This window comes from Pseudopipra pipra, chromosome 8, assembly GCF_036250125.1.
Source record: "Pseudopipra pipra isolate bDixPip1 chromosome 8, bDixPip1.hap1, whole genome shotgun sequence".
Taxonomy (NCBI): Eukaryota; Metazoa; Chordata; class Aves; order Passeriformes; family Pipridae; genus Pseudopipra; species Pseudopipra pipra.
In genome coordinates this window covers 18,200,570-18,222,130 of record NC_087556.1, presented here as the reverse complement: position 1 = coordinate 18,222,130, position 21,561 = coordinate 18,200,570, and the positions used below count along the sequence as shown (strand labels likewise).

Below are 21,561 nucleotides of genomic sequence, written 5' to 3'. Positions count from 1 at the left end.
TCCCCGCGCACGCGCGGCCGCCCCGCGTCTTAACGACCATAACAAGCGGCCCGGCGGCGCCCGCCCCTGAGGCGCCGTGAGCCCCGCCCCTCTGGGGCGCTGATTGGTCGAGCTGCGTGAGAGCGGGCGTCCCATTGGCCCGCGGGAGGGGCCGTCACGGGGGCGGGGCAGCGCGGGGGCTGCCGGGCGGTGGCGCCTCCCGGTCCTGCCCCCCCGGCGGCGGCGGCTCCGGCTGCGCTCCCGGTGCGCGCGTCCCGCCGGGCACGGCCGGTCCGGCGACCTGCAGCGGGCGGGGGGCAGGAGCCGTGTCTCCCCCGAGGTGGCCCGGCGGCGGCAGGTGAGGGGAGACCCCGCCCTCACCCGGCGGGCTCCGGGTCCTGGGGAGCGCGGCTCCCGCGGAGACCCTGCGGCGGGAGCGCCGAGCGCGACGGGGCAGAGGGGCTGTGCTCGACCCGCCCGGGTCCAGTCCCGCAGGCGCGGCGGTGTCCGTGCAGGGCAGGGAGGCCGGGGTCGTAGGCGGCGGGGCCCCGCGCCCTGCCCGGGGTGCGAGGCCGCCCCGAGGCGCGGGGGCGGCGGGAGGGGGCGGCTGCTCGCCCGCCTTTGTTCGCGGCCGCTCCGCTCGGCTGCCCGGGCTCGGCCCGCCGCCCCGGTGCGACGCTGGGCCGGACTGCCGCCTCCAACTCTGCCTTCCCTGAGCCCGGGCCAATCCCTGGTTTTGTGCCTTTTTGGAGTTTTTCCTCGATCTCTGACATCTCTGACACTGCCGAGGGCTCAGCCCCTCTCGGGAGGTGTTGGGTGTCCAGTTGTCATGTTGTTTGTGGAAACAGAAATAGCAAGGTTGCACCTGGAATGGTGACTGAAACCAGAGTCCTAAAACTACAACATCACTAATATATTTTGTGATTATCTTGCACTACCGATGTAGTAACTTACTGTTTCAGAATAAGAATTTTATTGTTCATCAAGAATAAATTGATATTCTCTTTAACAGTTATGTTCAGATGTTAGAACTGTATTTGTTTGCTTTATAGGTGAAAACTCCTAAAGATGAACAGCAATGCACCACACGTGTCTTCAAAGCTGACTTGGCTAGAAGTGGAATGTAGTTTCCTGACAGATCTTCTTACAAGGAAGTTGTAAATCCTTTCTAATGGCCAACAAGAAAGAGCCTCCTTTTTTCAATAAGGATAGTATGGGACCGTTTCACTACAAGCTTCCTTTCTATGAAACTATGGAGCTCTTCATTGAAACGCTCACAGGAACGTGCTTTGAACTGCGAGTTTCCCCCTTTGAAACAGTTATTTCTGTGAAAGCTAAAATTCAAAGACTGGAAGGTACTATTCTCTCTTATTTCAGTGTAAACTTTATCATTTTAGAGGAAGAGAGGAAGTCTTGTTTTAAAAATTATAATTGCTAAAATCAAACCAGGAAACTTTAATGTCATGTTTAGTAGTATATATATAAGCTAGGTGCTCAGTTTTTGTTTTAGATTTAATTGGAGTTGAGCTGTTTTTCTGTTCTTTCCTTTTCCTATAAGTTCATGGCTTAGGATTCACTGGAATTGCTGTGTTTGCTCTTCTGGTGGGTTGGTTGAGTTGTCGAGGTTATTTTATACACAATTATTAAGGTTAATCTTAAAAAGGTTATGGATTCTCTGACCTAAGTTGGTTGTTAACCAGCAGGGATATAATCTTGAGCCATGCAATATGTCTGTTGTAACTGAGCATACTTTAAACTTGCTGCTATGCTTGTTGCTTATTAGGTTAGTCAGTTTATGGTTTTTTTATGACACTGCAGTCACAAGAGCAACTGCAGTGCAGGCAAATCCCAAAGGCAGCTTTAAGTTACAGATTTGAATTTTCTTTAGGTGAGTGATCTTTTGCTGTTAGAGGTCTGGCTAGGCAATGCTTTGTCTTAAAGTGATGAAGTTGACACATCTTGCAAAGTGAAAAGCTCCTTTAAGTTATGGGGCCAATCCTGATGCTTATGCAAGAAGAAAAGGTGTAGGTTAGTCCTCTCTTACTCCTTTCCCTCTATGCTGAGAATGATCCTGCATGAAAGAATATGATTTGAAATATTTAGATATACATATTTCAACTACTTTCAAGCATTGCATTCTCTTTTTCACTTTGGAGGGGTTAAAGATCTATAGCTGCAGAAGCTGAGAGTGTCAGAGTTGCTAACTTTAAGAAAAGGAATCCTGTCTTTCCCTAGTATACCTGTGTTTTTCGTCCTTCTGTCTGTGTGAAACCCATTCTCTGAGAGATGTAATATGATGCTTTAGACTTGAATCTAAGATAACTGTTTTCCTCTTATGGAAGTCTGCTCTAAGGGATGGGGGAAAAAAAGGTAGCTGGCACAAGTCTTAAAACACAGAAGCATCACAACAATAGGGGTGAGTTTTTATTACTGAGATCCACATGGCAGAAGCTCCACCATGCAGGTAACTGTAGTTTACATCCATCTAGCTATAGTGGTGCAGCTGTGTGGATATGCTTTTGTTTCCTGTGGACAGGGCCATAATTAACCACAAGTCAGAGAATGTGTTAAGATGCTCCTGGAGGCTAGAGGTGAAACAAGAAAAGGAAAGGGTTTCTCTTCTCTCTGATTGAACGTAGGTGTAGGAGAGATGCACAGAATGCTAACTAAGGGTGAATTAAAAGGTAGCAGAGGCAGTAGAGCACAGGAGACGGCAGGTTATCTGGGCAGTATCTCTGAAGGAGTGAGCTTTAAAGGATACATGAAGAGATCAGTGGGAGATGTGAAGAAGAGGAATTTGTATTTCTTGTAGTCCAAAACATGAGACTGTGAATACATGTACTGAATTATACCTGTAACTTATTATTGTAGGCTGGATGTGCCTAGCTTATAAAAGTATCATCATTTTCTTACTAGAACAGCTCAGTAATGAAGTTACAATATTGCTTATTCAGAATTTTGTTCACATGTTGTAGTTCATAGGATGATAAGGTAATTATGACTTAGGTGCCTGCTGTATAGAATTAATTATTAGTGAGTAAATTTCATTAAACATGGAAGATGAGTTCACTGGTGATTATCATTGAATTGCTAAAAGTCAGCTGAAATACCTTGATACTCCATAACAGAGTTAAAATATCTGTAATGTGCTTATTAATACAATTTATGGGAGACAGAATGGAAACAAATTGATCCGCTGTGTGTGAAGGGAACAGATACACAATAACAAATTAATTTTATGTTGCATTTGTGGTTGCTATTGCATGTAAAATAATAAACAACTTTTCAGTGATGGAGTTCCTATTATAGTGCACAAATTCGAACAATAAATCACTCAGGTGGAGCAAAAATTTTAAATTTGTTGTGATTTAGCATGGGAAGGAGAAAGTTTACATCTGTTCCTGTTTCCGCTGCTGGTTTTCACTTTTTGTTATTGTATTGTATCAACTTTCATGGGGTGTGAATCTCTCTCATTTAAGCTGCAGTTGTGGCTGGAGAATGTTTCCTACGCTGCTGGAAGACTGTCTAGGGTCCCTAGTATGTGTATTGTCTCTGTAGACTCATTTGGGTGCTGAGGATGATAGTGCATAAGCATACAAAAAGACACGTTTGAAAAGACACTAATTTTGAAAAAATGAGCTGAGACTGGAAACCTCCAAGAAAAAAATCTAGAATTTTATCTGAAGTTAACAAATTTGGTCAAATATTGCCAGTACCTCTAATTGTAGGAGGCTAATAATGAAATTAAAACAACACAAATTGATCTTTGTCAACAACTGGAATCTCAATAGCTGTAGATTGTCTGCACTGTAATAAAAAAACATAATATGTATGGCATGTTAGGAATTTTGTATACTTCAGATACTGTTTGTCATTCTTGGTGCCTATTAGCAATCTGATATGGAAGGGCTTTGTTTACACAGCTGTAGTAGACATTGATACCTTACTAAGAAAGAACTCCATGTCTCCAGCTATCTGTTTTCAGTGGGTTATAGTCAGTGAAGAATATAGGTAAAAACTTACTAATGGGTTCTAATTCATCTGAAATTTCAGTGCAAGTCTGCTCATAAGTTGAAGATAAAGCATACTGGATGTGTGTTTGGGTCAGATCCAGGAATTTGTCCTCAAATATGTTCCATGCTAAGTAAGCACAAGATTTGTTATAGATGTTGACTTTGAAGCCCCTAGAGTAAATCACTTGTAGTCTCAGATTCACTGACTGAGCCTTTTAAAATGGTTCACTGTGGAAGAAATAGCCCCTTTGTATCTTCTGGTGGCATAAAAGCTGGAATACACACAGCCACGCACAGTGCTGCTGGCAGTGCTACCTACTCCATTGGTTTTACTTGGTTATTTGGTTTTGAAGGCAGGAGCATGTGTTGATGGACATGGATAGGATGGTATCCGAGTTTCAAGGTGGCGTGAAAGACTGAGCTTTAACATATGAACAGTACTTAAAAAAGCTGGATTTCACTGAAAGTGGAAGTAGTGGGGTTTTTTAAACTGAGATCTCTTTTTGCTTCCTCCATTGCAAAAGTTCTTGTAGCTGCTGGGCTGGACAAAGTTTAGTGTTCTTCATTCAAAAACACCAATTATTACACTGGATTTTATAGACAGAACATTCAGGTAGCATATTCCTAGTACTGGTTAATAATTTCATCTGTTAAAGAACCATAGATGATAACTGTAAACATGTTTGCTTGGTAGGGTAGGATTGAGTCTCAAGGGAGCGGGTGGGCTTTGGGATTTGGTGATGGTATTATTGTTACTGGCTTGTGGGAATTAATTTGCATTCTTCAGTATGGAGTGTTAAGGCATTCATTTACATAGCTAGCTTTAAAATAAGAAAAAAACAACTTGGTCATGATTTGTTCAGTGAGTACTTGCAACTAAATTTTATGGTCTGTGTATGTGGAAACATCTGCCATTTTAGATGAAAATTTAGGTGTTCTCTTGTTCTTGTATTATTGCAAAGGGGAAAAACACAACCTGCTTTCAGAATACATCTTAATTTTGAATGCTTGTGTTCAGCAGGGAGTGACAGATGCAACAACAATTTCGTTGTTGTGTGTGTGTGTACTTTCAATTCATCACCTGAGTTGTTATTTTTCTTTGGTCTTTTTGCTGTCGCTATTTTGCTGCCTATGTACAGCAGCTTCATCTTAAACAAAAGGAACTGGAAGAATGTCAAGCAAACTTCATGTGAATGTTGTAATTTCTTTCAGTATTCTGTGAATTCACAGTATGTCATAATGATATTTATTACTATTTGCATTAGAGAAAATAGCTGTGCTTCTGCCAGGACTGGAGAAGTGGATTACAAGAGTGTAATGAGTTTGTAGCAGAGTCAGTCTTGCTTTTCTTCTGTTTACTTCTTTTCCCCTATGTCTTCCATTTGATTTGTCATTTGCCTGTTTACTGTGCTGATAGATACTATGAGTTCATGAAGCATTTTTTAAGCTTGTGCCTTTTCTGAGCTGGGAAAAGACTCCTGTGAATGCAAGACTGCCCAGATCAGATGGCTGCCCAGGGCAGAATCTGGAAGGTGTAAAGTAAGGTCACCTTTGTCAGGAAATTTTGTGGATTTGTATTCAGTTACTGGAGATTTACTCTTGTTAGTTTCTTCGTTGTCAGTCCTTTGGATGAAGAGCAAGTCAGTGCTGACTGTCATTTACACTGCCATGGTTACTGTCACGTCGGTCAGAGATGGGGAGTTTGACAGTAGGAAAGCAGTCCTGCTGCTGTAAGTTATGAACCTTTGCACCTCTTACTAGTGTAGCTAGTTTCTTAGGGAGAGCAAGACTGTCAGCCCAGCCTCTCCTTAAGCAGAGGCTCCAGCAATTTCAACATTGAATGAAAGATAAGTACACTCTTTGAATTTTGACTGTGAAATGTTTGGGGTGTTTTTAAATATAGTAACCTTGTACCCACAACATAAAATAAAGTTTGTTCTGAAATCTACAGGGATTTTTTTTTTCTGGGTCAGACTTGACCACATCACCTGTGGTGAGCCTACTTAACATGCCAGAAAGAAGAGTACAGGAAGGAAGCTATGCTGATTCAGAGACAGCATAGAGTACCTGCTTCTCTCTTCTTCTTCCCTCATTTCGGTAGGTCAGATTGTCAGTGCATCTGCAGCTGTTTCAATAGATAGTCTGCAAACTCTTCTGTCTTCCTGTAGCATCACCTGCCTAGCTCACTTCCATTTGAGCACTGAGATGCAGCTTATTGCTGTACTTACCTCTCAGTACTGATTCAGAGCAGGCCAGTAATACTGTCATGTGCTGCTTAGGGGGAAGGGTAGTGGATGGGTATATCACAGTTCTCGTTATTGCTGGCAGTTTTACATGCTGATCCCATGTATAAATGTCTCCTCATGAAATCCTTACTATAATCCAGAAAAGAGACAGCTGATGCATGTTCTGCTGCCTGTGAAACTATAAAGCACATACCACTTCCTCCATGTATAAATACAGAATTCTAAGAAAGCAGCATGAAAGGGAATAAGTAATAAAGACGTGTCTGTTTCCAATTACAGCAGAGTATCATCTTTTCATCTGTTCATTTCATCAAAAATACATTGTCATTGTTGAATGAGCAAAAACATGTTTCACTCCAGTATTGCCAGCTGCAAGCCAGCCTTTTTAACAAATACTGTCTCAGTTTATCAAAGTAATTGGAAATTGCTCCTTGGAGGCTGCTGAAACCATAACAAGGGAAGACAGTAATGATTGTTTGTAATCAGAAGAGTGCAAAACAACACAGAAAACTTCACTGTAGACTCACTGGCTCTTGCCAGCTTTTTTTTTTTCTTACAAGGCAGACTTAAAACATAACCTATAACCAGCTATTAAATAGCTGGGAATGTAGTAGCAATTATGTTAGTCTACTGTATGAACATATTCTCCTTATAAATGTCTTGTGGACTTCAGAGGATATAAGATTCTTGTTAAATGCCCTCCAAGTGGAGTAAAGTTGTATTAATCATTCAAAAAAGGGAAGGTCTAGGTATGAGCTGTAGTGAGAAAAGGAAATTCCAATTTCTAAAGCTTAAAGAATAACAATTCCTCCAAAGTACACTCCTCCTTCTGTCCAGGAACATCTCCTTAGCGTGTTTATTCTTCTTGAACTCCTACATGCCTGTTTATTCTTCCTGAACTTTCACCAGAATCTGGTCTCCTTTTCTTCCTTGCTGCTGATGGGTGTTCATAGCTTTGTGCCTTTACCTAGGAAGGGGCTACTTAACTGACCTCTTGCCACAGCTTGCTGAGCATCCTTGCCAGCCTTCGGAAGCTGAGATGTTTCTGGAAACTCGCTGAAGGGCTCTCATCCTTGTGTTTACCTCTTGCTAGATGTATTTTGGGAAGTTCTACTGTGTGGCATTGCCACTTGCATTTCCCTTTAAGTATCTGAACATGCAATGAATAAAAATATAAGGTTATTTTAATGTAACCTTCAGGAAAATACATTTATAGCTTTTGTTTCTTAGTCTGAGGAGTAGTGTTTAGACCTTTTTGAAAAAGTAGGTCTTGACCTCTATAGATTTTCATTTTAATTAAAATTTGTCAGGAATGCGCAGTGAAATCTTAATTACTTGGGTTTCACTAGACAAATTGAACAACTTTTTTGATGCTGGAGGGATGATTTTTTTTTCCCCAAAGACAAAAAAAGACAGCTATTCATCTTCCATTAGCCTTAATTGTATTTTTTTTGATGGTCTGAGATGTCTCACCCTTTCATAATTGTCCTCATTTGTATTCTATCCAAAATTTGGAAAGTGGTAGCATCCTAGTAAAAATGTGTGAAGATCTCAGGTTGTACCAGCTTATGCTTGTTATCTTTAATGTGTATTATATTTGTATCTAGGTGAGTTGACTATGCAGGCAAAAACCAACAAAAGTTATTTGTGTAGAATATGGATTTTTAGTAAGGAACAAGTATTCAGTATGTGTACTTTCTTTTAACAAAAAATGGCCAAATTTTCCCAGAGCTTGAGTTGAAAATGAATATTACTGGATATTAATAAAATGTTCTTATGGCCTAAAGAGCACCCAGAACAAAAGTGTTTGTATGAAGAAGTTTAACTAACCTCTGTGGTACTAAATTATATGTGTGAATTATCAGGTTCCAAACCAAGCCAGGATAAAAACACATTTGCAGTTGTCACCACTGTAATAGAGCTGCCACCAATTACCTTAATATGACTGTCTGTACTGTGGATAATACAAAATATCAGTCTGTGGTTAAATTATTCAGCAGTTCTGTAGGTACAAGTTTTATCCTGTTTTTCCTGTCAGTTGACATAAAGTTCTGAGGTACAGAAAACAGGAAAAAACCTCCCTCATCTGATGACTGGAAAAAGAGGAAATATTCAATAAGCCTGAGCAGTTGAACACTTCTGCAGACCCCTTGTTGATGCAAAACATTTAACTTTGTGTGTGAGCTAAAACCTTCTGAAAATCTTAACTTTGTTTTTAATAACTGTTTGGAGGTTGGATATCATAACTGAAGGCTGCTCAAGTGCCTGTCCCTGTCCTGCTTCTTCTCTCCCGTCTCCTGTGATGCAGTTTCAATCCACCAGCCCCACACTCTTTAAAGAATTAAAACTCCCCAGAAGCCCTTCTACCAAGCTCCAATTTTTAGTCGTTTGTTTGTTTTGTTTAGGTATTCCTGTCTCTCAACAGCACTTAATTTGGAATAATACGGAACTGAAGGATGACTATTGTTTGAATGATTATAAGTAAGTATAGAATAAAATTATATTTCTAATTAATGTTTCTAAATGACTGTTAGCATAAACAACAGAAAATGCTGTAAAAATTTATTTATTGTTATTTGCAGCATTTCAGAAGGCTGCACTCTGAAGTTAGTTCTGGCTATGCGAGGTGGACCGGTTAACACCAGAAGAGGTAGGTGTTAACTAAGTTAAAATAGTGGTCTTTCAATGTCTTATAACTGTAAACAGCTTCTCTTAGCTAAGCATTTTAGACAATCAGACTTAATTTCAAATTAACTGGAAAAATACTCGACAAAAATGGAGGGATTTTTTTCCCCCATCCTTTCTTTCTTAGCATACCAAGTACACTTTGTTTACTCTTAGTTTATTTGTATGTATAGAATCATCAAGTCATAAAATCAGCAATTCTTCACTTGAAGAAAAAATGATACTGTAATGTCATTATACAAATAATTTTTAAAATATGGTTGGTAAGAATCAAGCATTGTTTCAGGCAGATGGTAAACCTGGTTATGTAGATCATCTGTATAGAAATGAAAATGGAGAAATACCCTTGGTGACTTTCACTTGGGAAAAAACTCAGCATATCTTGTAGGTTGGGAATTTCTGTTAGAAACCCAGGTGAGCTCTCAAAGTTGATCAAAACAACAATAATAATGTTTTGGTTCTGTTTTGGTTTTTTGTCTTTGTAGTTCCTGTGAAAGACCCTATCAGGGAAATGGCTGAATACATGGATCCTGCTAGAGACAAGACCTGGGAGAAAGGGCCATCCAACAAACAAGTTACCTTCTTAGTATATCGAGAAGGAGATAGGTTGAATTTCTTCCGTGTGGTTGACCGGGGCGATGGCACTTTAACACCATTATCTGAGTCTTTGAGGTAAAGTTGGTTTTAATCTTTATATTATTCTTCAAAAGTGGGTTGCTGTATAATTTTCAGTTTTATTTGTTGACTTTATCAAAAGAATATCTGGAATATGCAAGAATTATTCCCTAAGGTCTATTAAATTGCTGTAACTGGGTGGCCTAGCAGCACAGTAGTGCTTTGTGGTCAGTGGTCATGCTGATGGTTCTCTTAATCACTGTGTGCATTAATATAGGGAGATAAAGCTGACCTCATACTTAAGGCAAATCTCAACATTCCAACCCTTTCTGAAAAGCGGCATTTCACAGGAGAGTAATTTTGACCATATAAGATATTAAAACCTTCAGTTAAGCACTTTCTCTTCTATCTTAAGGCATTTGTTTAGTTTTGTAAACATTTCTCTGTTCAGGGCATAATTTTTTTCCCTATGGGTATGACTTGACCAAATGATTAGTCAGGAAGACAGTAGATTGGCAGTGCAAAATCCTGTGGGTTTTGTTTGTTGGAGTTTTTTTGTTTATTTTGGGGGAGTTTTTTGTTTGGTTGGGGGGGGAGGGGTGGCTTTCTTGTGTTTTTTTTTGGGTGGGGGTGTTGCTCTATTTTTTTTGTTTTGTTTTTTTAAAATGTACTAAAGTAATTACTGATAGAGCTAGCCTTTGGATGTAATTAGGACTCAGGTTAGCTATTGCTGACCTGTTTCAATCACTGTCAGAATCAAAGTGCTGTTATCATCAGAAGAGCAAGTATGGCACTTAACCTACTACATTGTAGTGAACAGTTTAGTAGTCTTTTTCTAAAGCTATCAAAATTGGTAATGTCTGTTAAAAATCATTACATTCTGTTTTTATCCTGCAGCTTTTGGGTAGGGTTTTTTTTTCCCCTCAAGGACTTCATAGTTGTACAACTGTGAGGAAAGTAGTCCCTATTCTGGAACTAGCTGCGTTTTCTCCAAGGCTAAGGCTTGTGCTGTTTTAAGTGACTATTCTTGTTTCTGTTTGCAAAGTGAAAGCAAGAGCTTTGTGCTGGGTTTATATTCAGTGATACTAATCGTATAAACTTCTATAAAAGATCTGTACTTAAAAAGTACTGACTGAATGAAATATCAAGGTTGAATTCCCACATTGTTATATAGAGTAGAAAGACCTAGTGTTTGATATACAATTACTAGAGAGAAGGAAAAGACACAAATATTTTTGATCTGTGATCTTTAGGCCCCTGCACTCTTTCACTAAATAGCCACATATGGTGTTGTGTGTAGGTTTGAAGTAGGTTAAACCAAGCATGATTGGTAAGAACTGACAACTTTGCTGCTGCTTTGGGCTAGATGCACTTCTGCAAAGAGCAATCCAGTGCAATTCTTGTTCTCACTGATACCCTGCCTATTACCACATCGTTCCTGTTTAACCTTTTGACTCCAACAAACATCCAAACCAATCCAAAGAGCTGGGACTGTGGATGCTGTACTGTGAGTTATTGCAAGGAGTTGTCATAAGGAACTCGAACTTTCATTTTTGAGTAGAATGGGCTCCCTGGTATCCACCTACATGTTCAAATCTTTGTGTGTATGTGCGTTGAAATGGAAAAAGTAGCAAAGGGAGGAGAGAATGGGAACAAATCAGACCTTTTCATGTGATCTTTATAGAGGAAGACTGTGAATCACTCTGAATACTAGTGTTTTCTACATTGACAGTTAAATGTGTTTCTCTGTGTGGGTTTACTGATGACTGAGCATTTTGAGGCACTTGTTTATCAGCTTTTCTCACTCTGTGTGTGTATGTGTGTGTGTGTATGTGTGTGGAGCAGGATTCAGTGACTGAAATTTAGAAATGAGACACTGGTTTCAGTGTTGTTTTATAGGTCTCCAGATAATTTTATTTTATCTGTGGTTGAGTTAATGGTTAAAACTTGACAAAATATAAATGCATACAATGATCATTGTCTCTGGATTAAAAGAAGAGTGTTGAAGTTCTAGTGGAGAATGGGCAGACACTGGTGCCAAAAGGGTTTCAGCAAGCTAATAATTTTTGAGACATGCATTTTAAAAGCAAGAGTTCAGGAATGTTGACATCTATGGACAAAGTAAATTTAAAATTTACTCATTGGAAAATAGGCTGAAAGTATCGTGAAGATCAAAATTCCCTGTCCAACTCTTATAATTTTACAATATATTAAAGCAAACAATCCTTGTGTTACTTCCTTTTTTTTTTTTAGTATTTTTGGCCCCTACTTAGTCAGAAAATTAAAAAGAAAAGGATAACTATTATTTTTGTATTTAAAAAAAGGCAACAAACAAACCAACCAAAAAACCAAACAAACATGAGACATGCCACTTTACTTCCTATCCTTACCTTGAAGGAAGGGAAGTTCAACAAATTATTTTGAGTTGGTGACTCAAATCTTTGAGAATTAAAATTTTGAAATTATTTTTTTTAGTGTTGGGTTTTTACCAGGAGAAGTATATAGTATGCATGCTGACTGTCCCCATATGGAACCATTCAGGTCTTGGTAAGAATTGACTGTCTATTTTGCTGACTCTTGCTTTGAATTTGCTGCCATCTTGCTCTTCATAATGTCTCCCAGCTGTGCTGCCTTTGGAATTTTGCTGCATCTTAGGGAAATGGATTTGGAGAGTCAGTGCAAAAAATACTGGCTCTGGACTAAGGGCAGCAGAATATTTCCAAGAATCAGGTAAGATGCCAGCTCTAATTAGTGATTTATTTTTTTTTTTGTACCGACTTTCTCGTGACCTTTAGTTCTTCCTTCATCTTTTTTGAGACTAGAAATTTGAGTTAAATCTACTAAGACATTTGTATGAACACAGGGGAATTGCCTGATTGTCATGATTTCTGGATGCTGACAGCCTAATGGAAGAACTAAAACACTCTTTAAAATGTACTACATACAATGTTTAAAATTTATCAATTTGTAATGAATTGAACACTCCTAATGGTTCTTTCATTTCACTGTCAAATGTTGAAATGTTAGTGATAATGCTTTATTGCTTCATAGGAAAAACAAGTTAGATGCTGATTTTAAAGCATTGAGGTTTTGCAGTCTTTTAGAATGCAGAATGGAAGAAGGAAATGTCGTGCTATAAACTTCCGGTGGCTACTGAGTTAAAATATTTTGTCTTGGGATTAGCAGTTCTAATCTATTTATTTTTTTCCAAATGTGAGACTCTTTGGAAACCTAAACTGATCTTTTTCTTTTTTTTTTTTCTTTTTTTTTATATTTTGAAAAGGAGAAATAGAATATCACATCCACACGGGTGACCCCTCCATTTCCATTTATGGTGAGAACACCCCTCAGGATGGATAGAAATTTGGACTTTTCCTTCCATGCCAGTGTCTGGTTAATTGGAAAACTGATCAGCTTGTTGTCTGAGTCACACACTTAACAGCTTTGGCATATCTTCAGGAGACATTTGTGGAACTGGATATCCCCTCTGTGGGGAAAATATATAGTGAGTGTGAACCAACTGTATATGATATAACAACTTCCCAGAAGCGTGGCGATGTTCAGATTTCGGCAACATCACTTTGCTCTTACAAGGGATGCTTATGTGGATAAATGGATTTGAAATGTCTTTGCATACAGTTTTACATAATGCTTTGTCAACAGATCAACTACGGATATGACTTCCTAGTTGTGAGAATACTCTACATTGAAAACATGATTAAATTACTTGATTAGATGGTGAATACAAACTTTCTTTTATTTTCAGCAGTGGTTCGGTTTATAATTTATATGCTGATGATGAAGATGAGACAGAGGCATCACCTTCTGGGCAACAGATTATTGAGAATTCAATTACTATGAATAAAATGAAACTGCTCAAGGCAAAGATGGAGAACATGAATCTGAGTAAAAAGGTGAAATTATGATTTCAGTTTTTCTGTCGTAAAATAGCTTGGGCTTTCCTTGTGCTGGCTTTTCTAAAAAGCAGATCAGATACTTTGCTGTCTTGGGAAGTGATCAAGGATTTCTCATCAGTTATGTAAATACTCTTATATAAACATTCTGCGAAGGGATGTTGGTTTTCCTTGGATCTATCTGTCCTAATTGAAAGAATTCACTACTGGTCCTGGATTTATTTGCATGGGTAGGCTTTTTGGGTGGGTGGGTTTTTGAGGTTTTGTTTGTTTGGGGTTTTTTTCTTCCAGTACTTCAAGTAAGCATTGTTTTGCAGTACTGCTCTGGTAAAAGTCAGTGTTTCTCCTAAATGAAACTTCACTAGAAATACTGTAACTTAAAAAGCCCATGATGTGAAATTCAAGAGTGAGATTACCTTGAAGATAAAACATCACACTGGTGTTCATGAGTGACTAGGTTACCTAGATTATACTTTCTTTCATTTTTTTGTTGCGTTTGAGGCCTGAAGTTCTTCTGGATAACTTTGATGGCATTCTGGCTTCCCTTTCCTATTTCTCTGACATAAGACCTATTTACTGAAAAGCATTCTCTGATTATAATCTTTTATTTTAATATTCAGATGTTGGGGTGAAGTCTTGATGGCTAGTAACCTATGACAGAGTAGAAAAAATGATTTGGTCCTTTCTGGCCTTACGCTGTCTAAATTCCTCGGAATATGTTCTCAGTCACGTCTTTGAATGCAATTGGAATTCAAATACTAATTGTTGTTCTATCTGTGTTTTTTTTGTTGTTGTGGTTGGTTTGGTTTTTAATAGCCTAAGAAAACTGTCAAGGTGAAACCTCGTCCTCCAATAACTCCTCGACCATCTAGTGGCTCAGTGGCTGCTGCTCGTCACCGCTTTCTACGAGTGCTCCCCCATATGGGACAGTCGTGCCTACCTCCTCCTGGGAATTTGCATCAGTCGGAGTCTTCCCAAAACGCACTTTCAGCATTGGCTACTTTGGCCACTGCTGGCAGAACAATGCCATCCACAGCTAATCACTTCCTTAAGGAAGATGACACTTGGCAGAGCAACTCTTGGTCTCAGCCAGTTGGTAGCATCAGGTTACCACCGAAAATATCTCGCGTCGAACTAGAAAATGCAAAACTACCTATAAATAGTGTTCTGACTCCTGTTTCATCCCTGCCTGTGAATTCAGAAAAAGCATCTGAAAATGTGACCTCAGCAAGTGAGGAGGATGCTCTTTTATTTCCAAATCTAACAAATGGAGAACTGTATGGAACAGAAGAAGAACACCTACCTGAATCCGATGCTTTTGCTTTTTTAACAGAAGGAAGCACCGCTGAACAGTGTAGTGAGATATATGATATGGGAAAAGTGAACCCAGAACTTGAGCTGCCTGATGGAGACAAAGAGTCTAAGGTTGTAGAGCAGCATAGAAAACCTATTGGCAAAGTGCTGAGCACTGCAGCAATGGAGACTGGTCTTCTCCGTACTCGTGAATTAAGTCCTCAGAAAAATCTGCTTTTGTCACCCCTTCGGTATTCAGCGCAAGCGGCGTGTCACAGTTCTCTGAAACCACAAGCACAACCCAGATGCTTCGAGGCTGGTAACTTGAGATCTGCAGCCTCCCCAAATGTGCTTCAATCGTTGGAAGTACGTAGCATAGCAGACTCCTCTTTTCCTAGGACTGCTAGATTTTGTAGTGTGAAAGTAGAGTCACTTGGAAAAAGACCTGATGTAATTTCTAAAGCAGAGGATAGGGACATTACAGATGTGGCTAGCAAGGCATCCAAAGAATCTGTGAGTTCTGTAAGTAACTTAGGATTTCTGGCTTCGCTGGCCCGAAGCACAAACAGGGAAAGTTTACAGAGTTCCTGTGGTACAGGCAGGTTTCGGACTTCTGGTATTTTACTACCTACAAACCTGCAACATTTTCAGGAAGAAAACTTTAGGAAAACTGCTCCTCCAAATGAACCTGCTGAATATATTCTAGTGAGTATTAATGCATCCAGAGAAATTGAAGTTTTCCTGTCTTTACAAAACTACTAAGTGTGTATGTATGTGTCTTGTCAGGAAAGGCAGATGGGGGGAGCGGGAGGTGTGTTTAAATCCCTGATTTGTCTTTAACTGTTTTCTGAATTTCTGTTGGTATCTTAACTGCCTTATCTAAACAGGTCCTAGAAGTAATTTTTCATAGATTAAAGTGTTTGTTCAGTTCACAACTGAAATTGTTAGTTATTGTAATGGTAGAATAATGAACGTCTGTGTTAGAAGTGTCATCTGACTTCTGCTGCTCACCGACTGTCATTGATTCCAAAGTGTGCCCTGTGACTGGCACCTTATGTGCCAAGCTTCAGCTCTAATGTGCTTTGTTGTTTTGAAGTATGGGGAGGTTTATTATATAGTCGTTTAGGGTAAAGCTTTATATTGCAGAATTTTAACTTAATCTGCAGAAGTTGTCTTGGACTCTTCGTAGGTACACTGATTGATAAAACATTGATATCAAATAAGCCGATACCACTGTCTAAGTTTTCATTTCATTTCCATCTGCTAGTAATTTCCTTGTGGAAATTTTTTTTTTTAGTCTGCGCATGGGCTTGGAATGAATGGAAGTATGGCAGCTGTAGGGAAAAGAGTAGGTAAGTAACTTACACAATAATTAAAGATGACTCTTTAATCTTTCCTGGTATATCACATATAGAGAGGACAAAAATAATTTATCTTTGTAAGGCATGTGGCTTTTAGAGTCCTTGTTGTTTTGCACGTCTATAGCATGACTAAACTTTTAATATTTTTAAGCAATTCTTTAAAATACAGATGGCATCCAGATCTTAAGTTGACATAACTGCTTTTTTTTGACATAAACTTTTTGAATATGTCATGAGTCCTGCATGTCGTCTGTAGATATTAACATGACTTTTCTGCGCTGAAGTTTCCAAATGATCAGTTCTGTGAATAATTCTGAGTCTACTAAAATTGGAGCCAAATTTATCAGTAGCATTGTCTTTAGCACTACAGTCTGAGCAAAAGAAAAGAGGGGAGGAAGCAATAAGGGCATGGATGCTGAAGAACATTGATATAGTGCAGATTTTTCACTATTTTTTGTACTGATCATCATTCTTTCCCTCCTAATCTTGGTAACTATGGAATGCTTAATGCTTGACATCTACTGAAAATGAATGTGTTATGCCTAGATATTAATTTCTTATGTGATTAATTCTCCTGGGAGGAAAGGAGTTGTCTAGATTAAAACTTTTAATTTTAAAACTGCTTTTACAACTCTTCAGACAGTGAGCTAAAGATTTTCAGCACATTTAATTTTTCTTCTTCACATCTTTGACTTGCAGCTTACAGGTTTTCTTTTCTTTCTGTATGACCTTAGGAAGAGGCAGGCATGTATTCCAGGATTTTAAGATCTAGATATAGAGAATGAGCTAGAAAATAGATGTTCAAATAGCAGCTGCAATAGGAAAAATTATGTAGTTGTAGTGTGGGAGAAAAAGCTGCTAAAGTAGCGGATTCTGCCTCTGTTTCACAACTGGGGTGCAGCTTTCACTTGTCAGACAATTAATAAACAGGTCTGTCCTTAACTACTCCTTGGTAACAGAGGTGATACCCTAAGAGCCATGTCTGCATGATGGGAAAGCCTACTAACATCAGCATCATTTTGGATAGAACTATGAAGAAGACACTCCTCTGGTGTATCTTATGTCAGATGAAAGTGTATTTTACAAAAGATACTAGACATGAGAAAGACCAAGTTGGTGTCATCATATCATGCAGGCTTTTGAGAGAGACATGTCTGTTGTGTAACTGACTGAGAGACAGAATCAGTTTTCAGTGTAGTTGCTGTAGGGACTGTAGAGGTGAGGGCAGGTGTGTTGTTTTTTACGGTCCACAGGGCCATCTGTCTTCAAACTGTCTCTTCCACAAACTGGGCTAACTGAAATAGTGTACTTTTAGATGATGAAGTTGTTAGCGTGGGCAAACACTACCTGGAAGATTTGATGCTAGGAAGCAGTGGAGTGGGAGAGGATGGGGTAGTGGTGACTGCAATGTGTAGCGACTGCCTGGTGCTGCTGTTGAATGTAGCCTGCTGTATCTCAGCTAAGAAGTGACTTATGTTGGGATTAAAAGTGTCCTGGACAAAAAAATACTTTTGAACTCATGAGATCACTTTTTGGGAACATCCTGACAATAAAATGGTACAAACACTGAAAGAATGTTTGAGAGGGATGCACTGCTCACTTTCACTGTCCCAGCATGTGGGAAATACGCATAAGCAAGTTGTGGACAAAGAGCTTACTCTTACAGAGGGAAGGAAGATGCCTGTTCTTTACATGCTCTCCAGTTAATAAAGCAACAGCCAAGAATTACAGGGCAAAAAGTAAAAGTAAAGTAAATTTTAAAGTATCGAAATTTTACAAATAATCTGCAAAGTGCCTAATGTAGCCATATAGCTAAATAGAGGCCTGTAGTCTAATACTATAGTTTGTTGCAATTACGGAGTACCAGCAAGATTTTAAAATGTTGCAGTACTTCTTTGGCAGACTACTACACTGAATATACTAGATGCTACTGGAATGCCCAGTTGATTCTTTGTAAAGCCATTGTGTGCAGTGGTTTTCCCAATCACACTACATATGTTCATTTTGCATTTGGGAAGACCATTATGAGACGTGTTTCTTAATTTCTTTTGTAACTTCCTGCTTATGTGAGCTTTTAACAGGTGTTAAAAATAACAGTTCTAGGTCCCACATTGTGATGCCTCTTCCAAAGGTGTTCATAGGCTTGAGGTGTGTTTTCTCTTTTGACTTTCAGGTTGTTTTTTTTTTTCCCCTCTCTGTTTAGGCTTTGGGGTTCCCACCTGAAGTATTCTAAAAAATGTAAAACGAATTTGGGTTTCAAAAGATAACATTTAACTAGTCTGTGAATAAGTTAAAATAAAATGTCTTTGATGTCTTTGTACTTTAAAGCAGGTGAAGCAACCCATCTTCCACCTGTGAATGGCTTAATTCAAGCAAAAAAGAAAATTACAAAGCACTGCTTTCTTTGTGGCAAGAAAACTGGATTGGCAACCAGCTATGAGTGCAGGTAGGCTGAGCATATAACCAGCTGTTACTCAAAATTGATAGCTGAGTTAACCAAAAAGTTTTCTTTGCTGCATGGTATTCCTTAAGCATGGAAGATTAAAAGGCAACCTTCAAAAAGGTTGGATTTCTCAGTTCAAGCAAAACTGCAGGAATCAAAACTCAGGAATGTTGTACCTGTTCTGCTTTTGAGGTGTATGTTCTTCCAGGAAGATCAAGAAATGAAAGGTATCAGAATGGAAGATGTCAGGAAATAAAACCACGATAATAAAAAAAGAACAATGACATTTTATACTGGTGTGAGTAGAACTTGCTAAAGGTACATGTTCTGCAAAGTTTCTTGACAATAATGATATGATTAACAACTTGAGGAAAAACTGGTTTTGTTAGAACTGGTTTTTCAGAAAATCTCAGATGTGATTCTATTGCAACACATTTTCACAGATTGTGAATTTATACACATTTGTATTCAAGAAATTTTTTATTTTATGTGTGTTCTGTTTCTTGCAAGACTTCAGTCACCTTTGAGCATGTAGAGCATTTCAAAAGCAGAACGTCAGAGTGCTGGTCCCCCAAATCATGACTTGCAAACAACACTGTGAGACCTGGTGCTTGGTGGTGATCATGAGGAACTTAAAAAAAACCAAACAAACAAAACAAAAACCAAACCCAAAACAAAAAATCCAAACAAAACCTGAACAAAAAACAAACAAATGAAAACACAAAACCCCCAAACAAGCAAATAAAACCCAAGAAAGCAAACCACCAAAAAAACACCTGCTTTTTCTGTTCATCTTGGTTATCCAAGAATTTTCTCCCACAAGATACTTTTTTCTCAGTATTGTTTCCCATGAGCTAATCAAGGCTGGAGGCTAATCAACTGTGGGGGTTGCATTTAGAGCTAATCTTGGTCCGTGCCAGTCAACAGCCAAATGAACAAGACTTCAACCACTGGAGAATTGTATAGGAGAGTTTAGGGTGAGGAATTGCTTCCCTACTGACTCTTCAATTTTTGATTTTGTAACAGTTTTGGACATTGCACGCTCCCTGCTGAATGAATAGCTGCAAGCTCTTCTAAAAGTAACTAAGCAGCTTGCTTAAGATAAAAAATAAAAGGGAGAAATTGCACATCTCCAAAAATAGTATTTGGTTTGCTTTCAGAAGGAGCAACCATATGACCTTTTACTAAAAAAGGAACATGAACCAAATAGAGAGTACATTCATATGAGAGAAGTGGTGATTATGGGACCAAGAACCAAAGAAAAGCAAATTTACTAGCAGACACACAAAAGCACTGGAACAATAGCTGAAGAGTTTATTATGAACTGAGATAAACAGATAAATAAATACAGGGTTACAGTCTAATAGTGAGACAGTAAGTTGGATGGGTAATGCTTAATCAATTTCAAGAGAATTATGATTTTGAATGATGTCATTCTTTTACTGTCAGAAAGCATTTTTATTGAATAATTAGGCTATCAGGACACTAATATCAGTCTCCACTTAAAGCACTTGTCCAGATCAGATACAATATCTTTTCTCCTGTTAGGGGTCTTAGCTTCTGAACTGTAAGTTTGAAGGCAAAAAACGTAATCTTAACTCATCGAAATTGCAGCTGATATTGGATAGATGAACCATTTTCCAGTCATATAGGAAGTTATGTTCCCTATAGTTAGTCTGTCTGATGTCTTTACAGCTGCATAAATCTGTATTTATTAATCTTAAATGACTAATCTGAGTTTATGCCAGGCAGAAGTTGTGCCGAACTAAACAACTCTTTTGATGGTGTGAATGCTGTGGTGGCTTTGAATTGAAATGCATTACATGGATTTCACCTGACGCCATTATTTTAGTTCCATGGTTTTGTCCTCTGAATTACACCTACTGATGTTATGTGATATCTTTAAAAAAGAAAGAAAGTAAAACAAAGCTCATAATTCTTAATTTATAAGTGTGTTTGATCCTTGCTAGGTGGTTTCAGGAGTACTGATCTTGCTTAGCTTACCAGTTGAAGAGACTGTTGGGTCAAAACTGCAACATTCAGTTATAAAAATGTTGTTTTGTTTTGTTTACCCCACCAGTTAGTGTTATCAGACAAGAATGTTAAGAATCCAAACAGCTATGTCAAATAACACATGATTAAGCAAAAGCTCTCCCAGCACGTCAGAGCATTAAAAGCTTCTAAAAGCTTCTTGTAACTTCTAATATTTCTTCAGATGTGGAAACAACTTCTGTGCAACGCACCGCTATGCAGAGACCCACACCTGCACCTACGACTATAAGAGTGCAGGGCGAAGGTATTTGCAGGAAACCAATCCCATCGTTAGTGCACCAAAGCTTCCCAAAATCTGACATGGTTGTGCTGCATGTGGCCATTCTGCTGTTGAAGAGTTGTATTGAATTGAGAGAAGCACTTGCTTTAAACTGCATAATTTTGCCATGCTCCGTATTTGAAGATTTGCCAAGTAACAAAAGCACATGAGGATGCATCCTGTCAAAGAATAATGTGAACACTACTGCAGTTAAGACTTTTCTTCTTGAGTGAATGAAAGGTTAAAAACTAGTTTCTAAAAATTTACACTATGATTAACTGTTACTGCACGTGTTGTGTTTTATATTTGGAAAAGCTATTTCACTAGACAAGTCTTTAAAGATGCACTTTACTAACTTTACTGTATAACCAGAGTTGAGGGGGTGTTGTAATGAGGGTGTCATGTAATGTCTTCTGTACTCTTGCGTTTTTGTCCATTAAATTATTTCACTAGAAAGATCCTCCTCCTTCCCCTTTCTTCAAACAGCCTGTTTTGAGCTTTTTAAGGGGATAGTGTGTTCAGCCCCTCTGTTTCATTCTGATTGGAATTCATACATTGTGTGTCCATTCTGAAAATTACATATCATCTTAATCACATTTTCTTAAAATAATACTGTTTATATGACAAGTTTGTTTTTAAATAGAAGGTTCCCTGTTTGTTGCCATTAAATATAAGAAACAACTTATTTTAACTTTTTTTGT

The 21,561-nt window shown here is 38.7% G+C and overlaps 1 protein-coding gene across 5 annotated transcripts; it reads left to right on the top strand.

Annotated features, from left to right (window-relative positions):
• Window positions 1–248: 248 nt before the first annotated feature.
• ZFAND4 (zinc finger AN1-type containing 4) lies at window positions 249–21,144 on the top strand. Of its 5 annotated transcripts, none has more exons than XM_064662775.1 (10): window positions 249–337; window positions 1,032–1,334; window positions 8,644–8,719; window positions 8,821–8,888; window positions 9,409–9,595; window positions 13,308–13,452; window positions 14,269–15,450; window positions 16,043–16,097; window positions 18,435–18,552; window positions 20,765–21,144. In XM_064662775.1, the coding sequence occupies exons 2-10, from the start codon at window positions 1,151–1,153 to the stop codon at window positions 20,898–20,900; spliced, it is 2,151 nt and encodes a 716-aa protein (XP_064518845.1). In that variant the 5' UTR covers window positions 249–337; window positions 1,032–1,150; the 3' UTR covers window positions 20,901–21,144. The 5 variants fall into 5 exon arrangements, with proteins under 5 accessions (XP_064518845.1, XP_064518849.1, XP_064518848.1 ...); XM_064662779.1 differs by having other exon boundaries at window positions 13,305–13,452; window positions 14,269–15,111; window positions 18,438–18,552; XM_064662778.1 differs by having other exon boundaries at window positions 13,305–13,452; window positions 14,269–15,111.
• The last annotated feature ends 417 nt before the right edge of the window (window positions 21,145–21,561 follow it).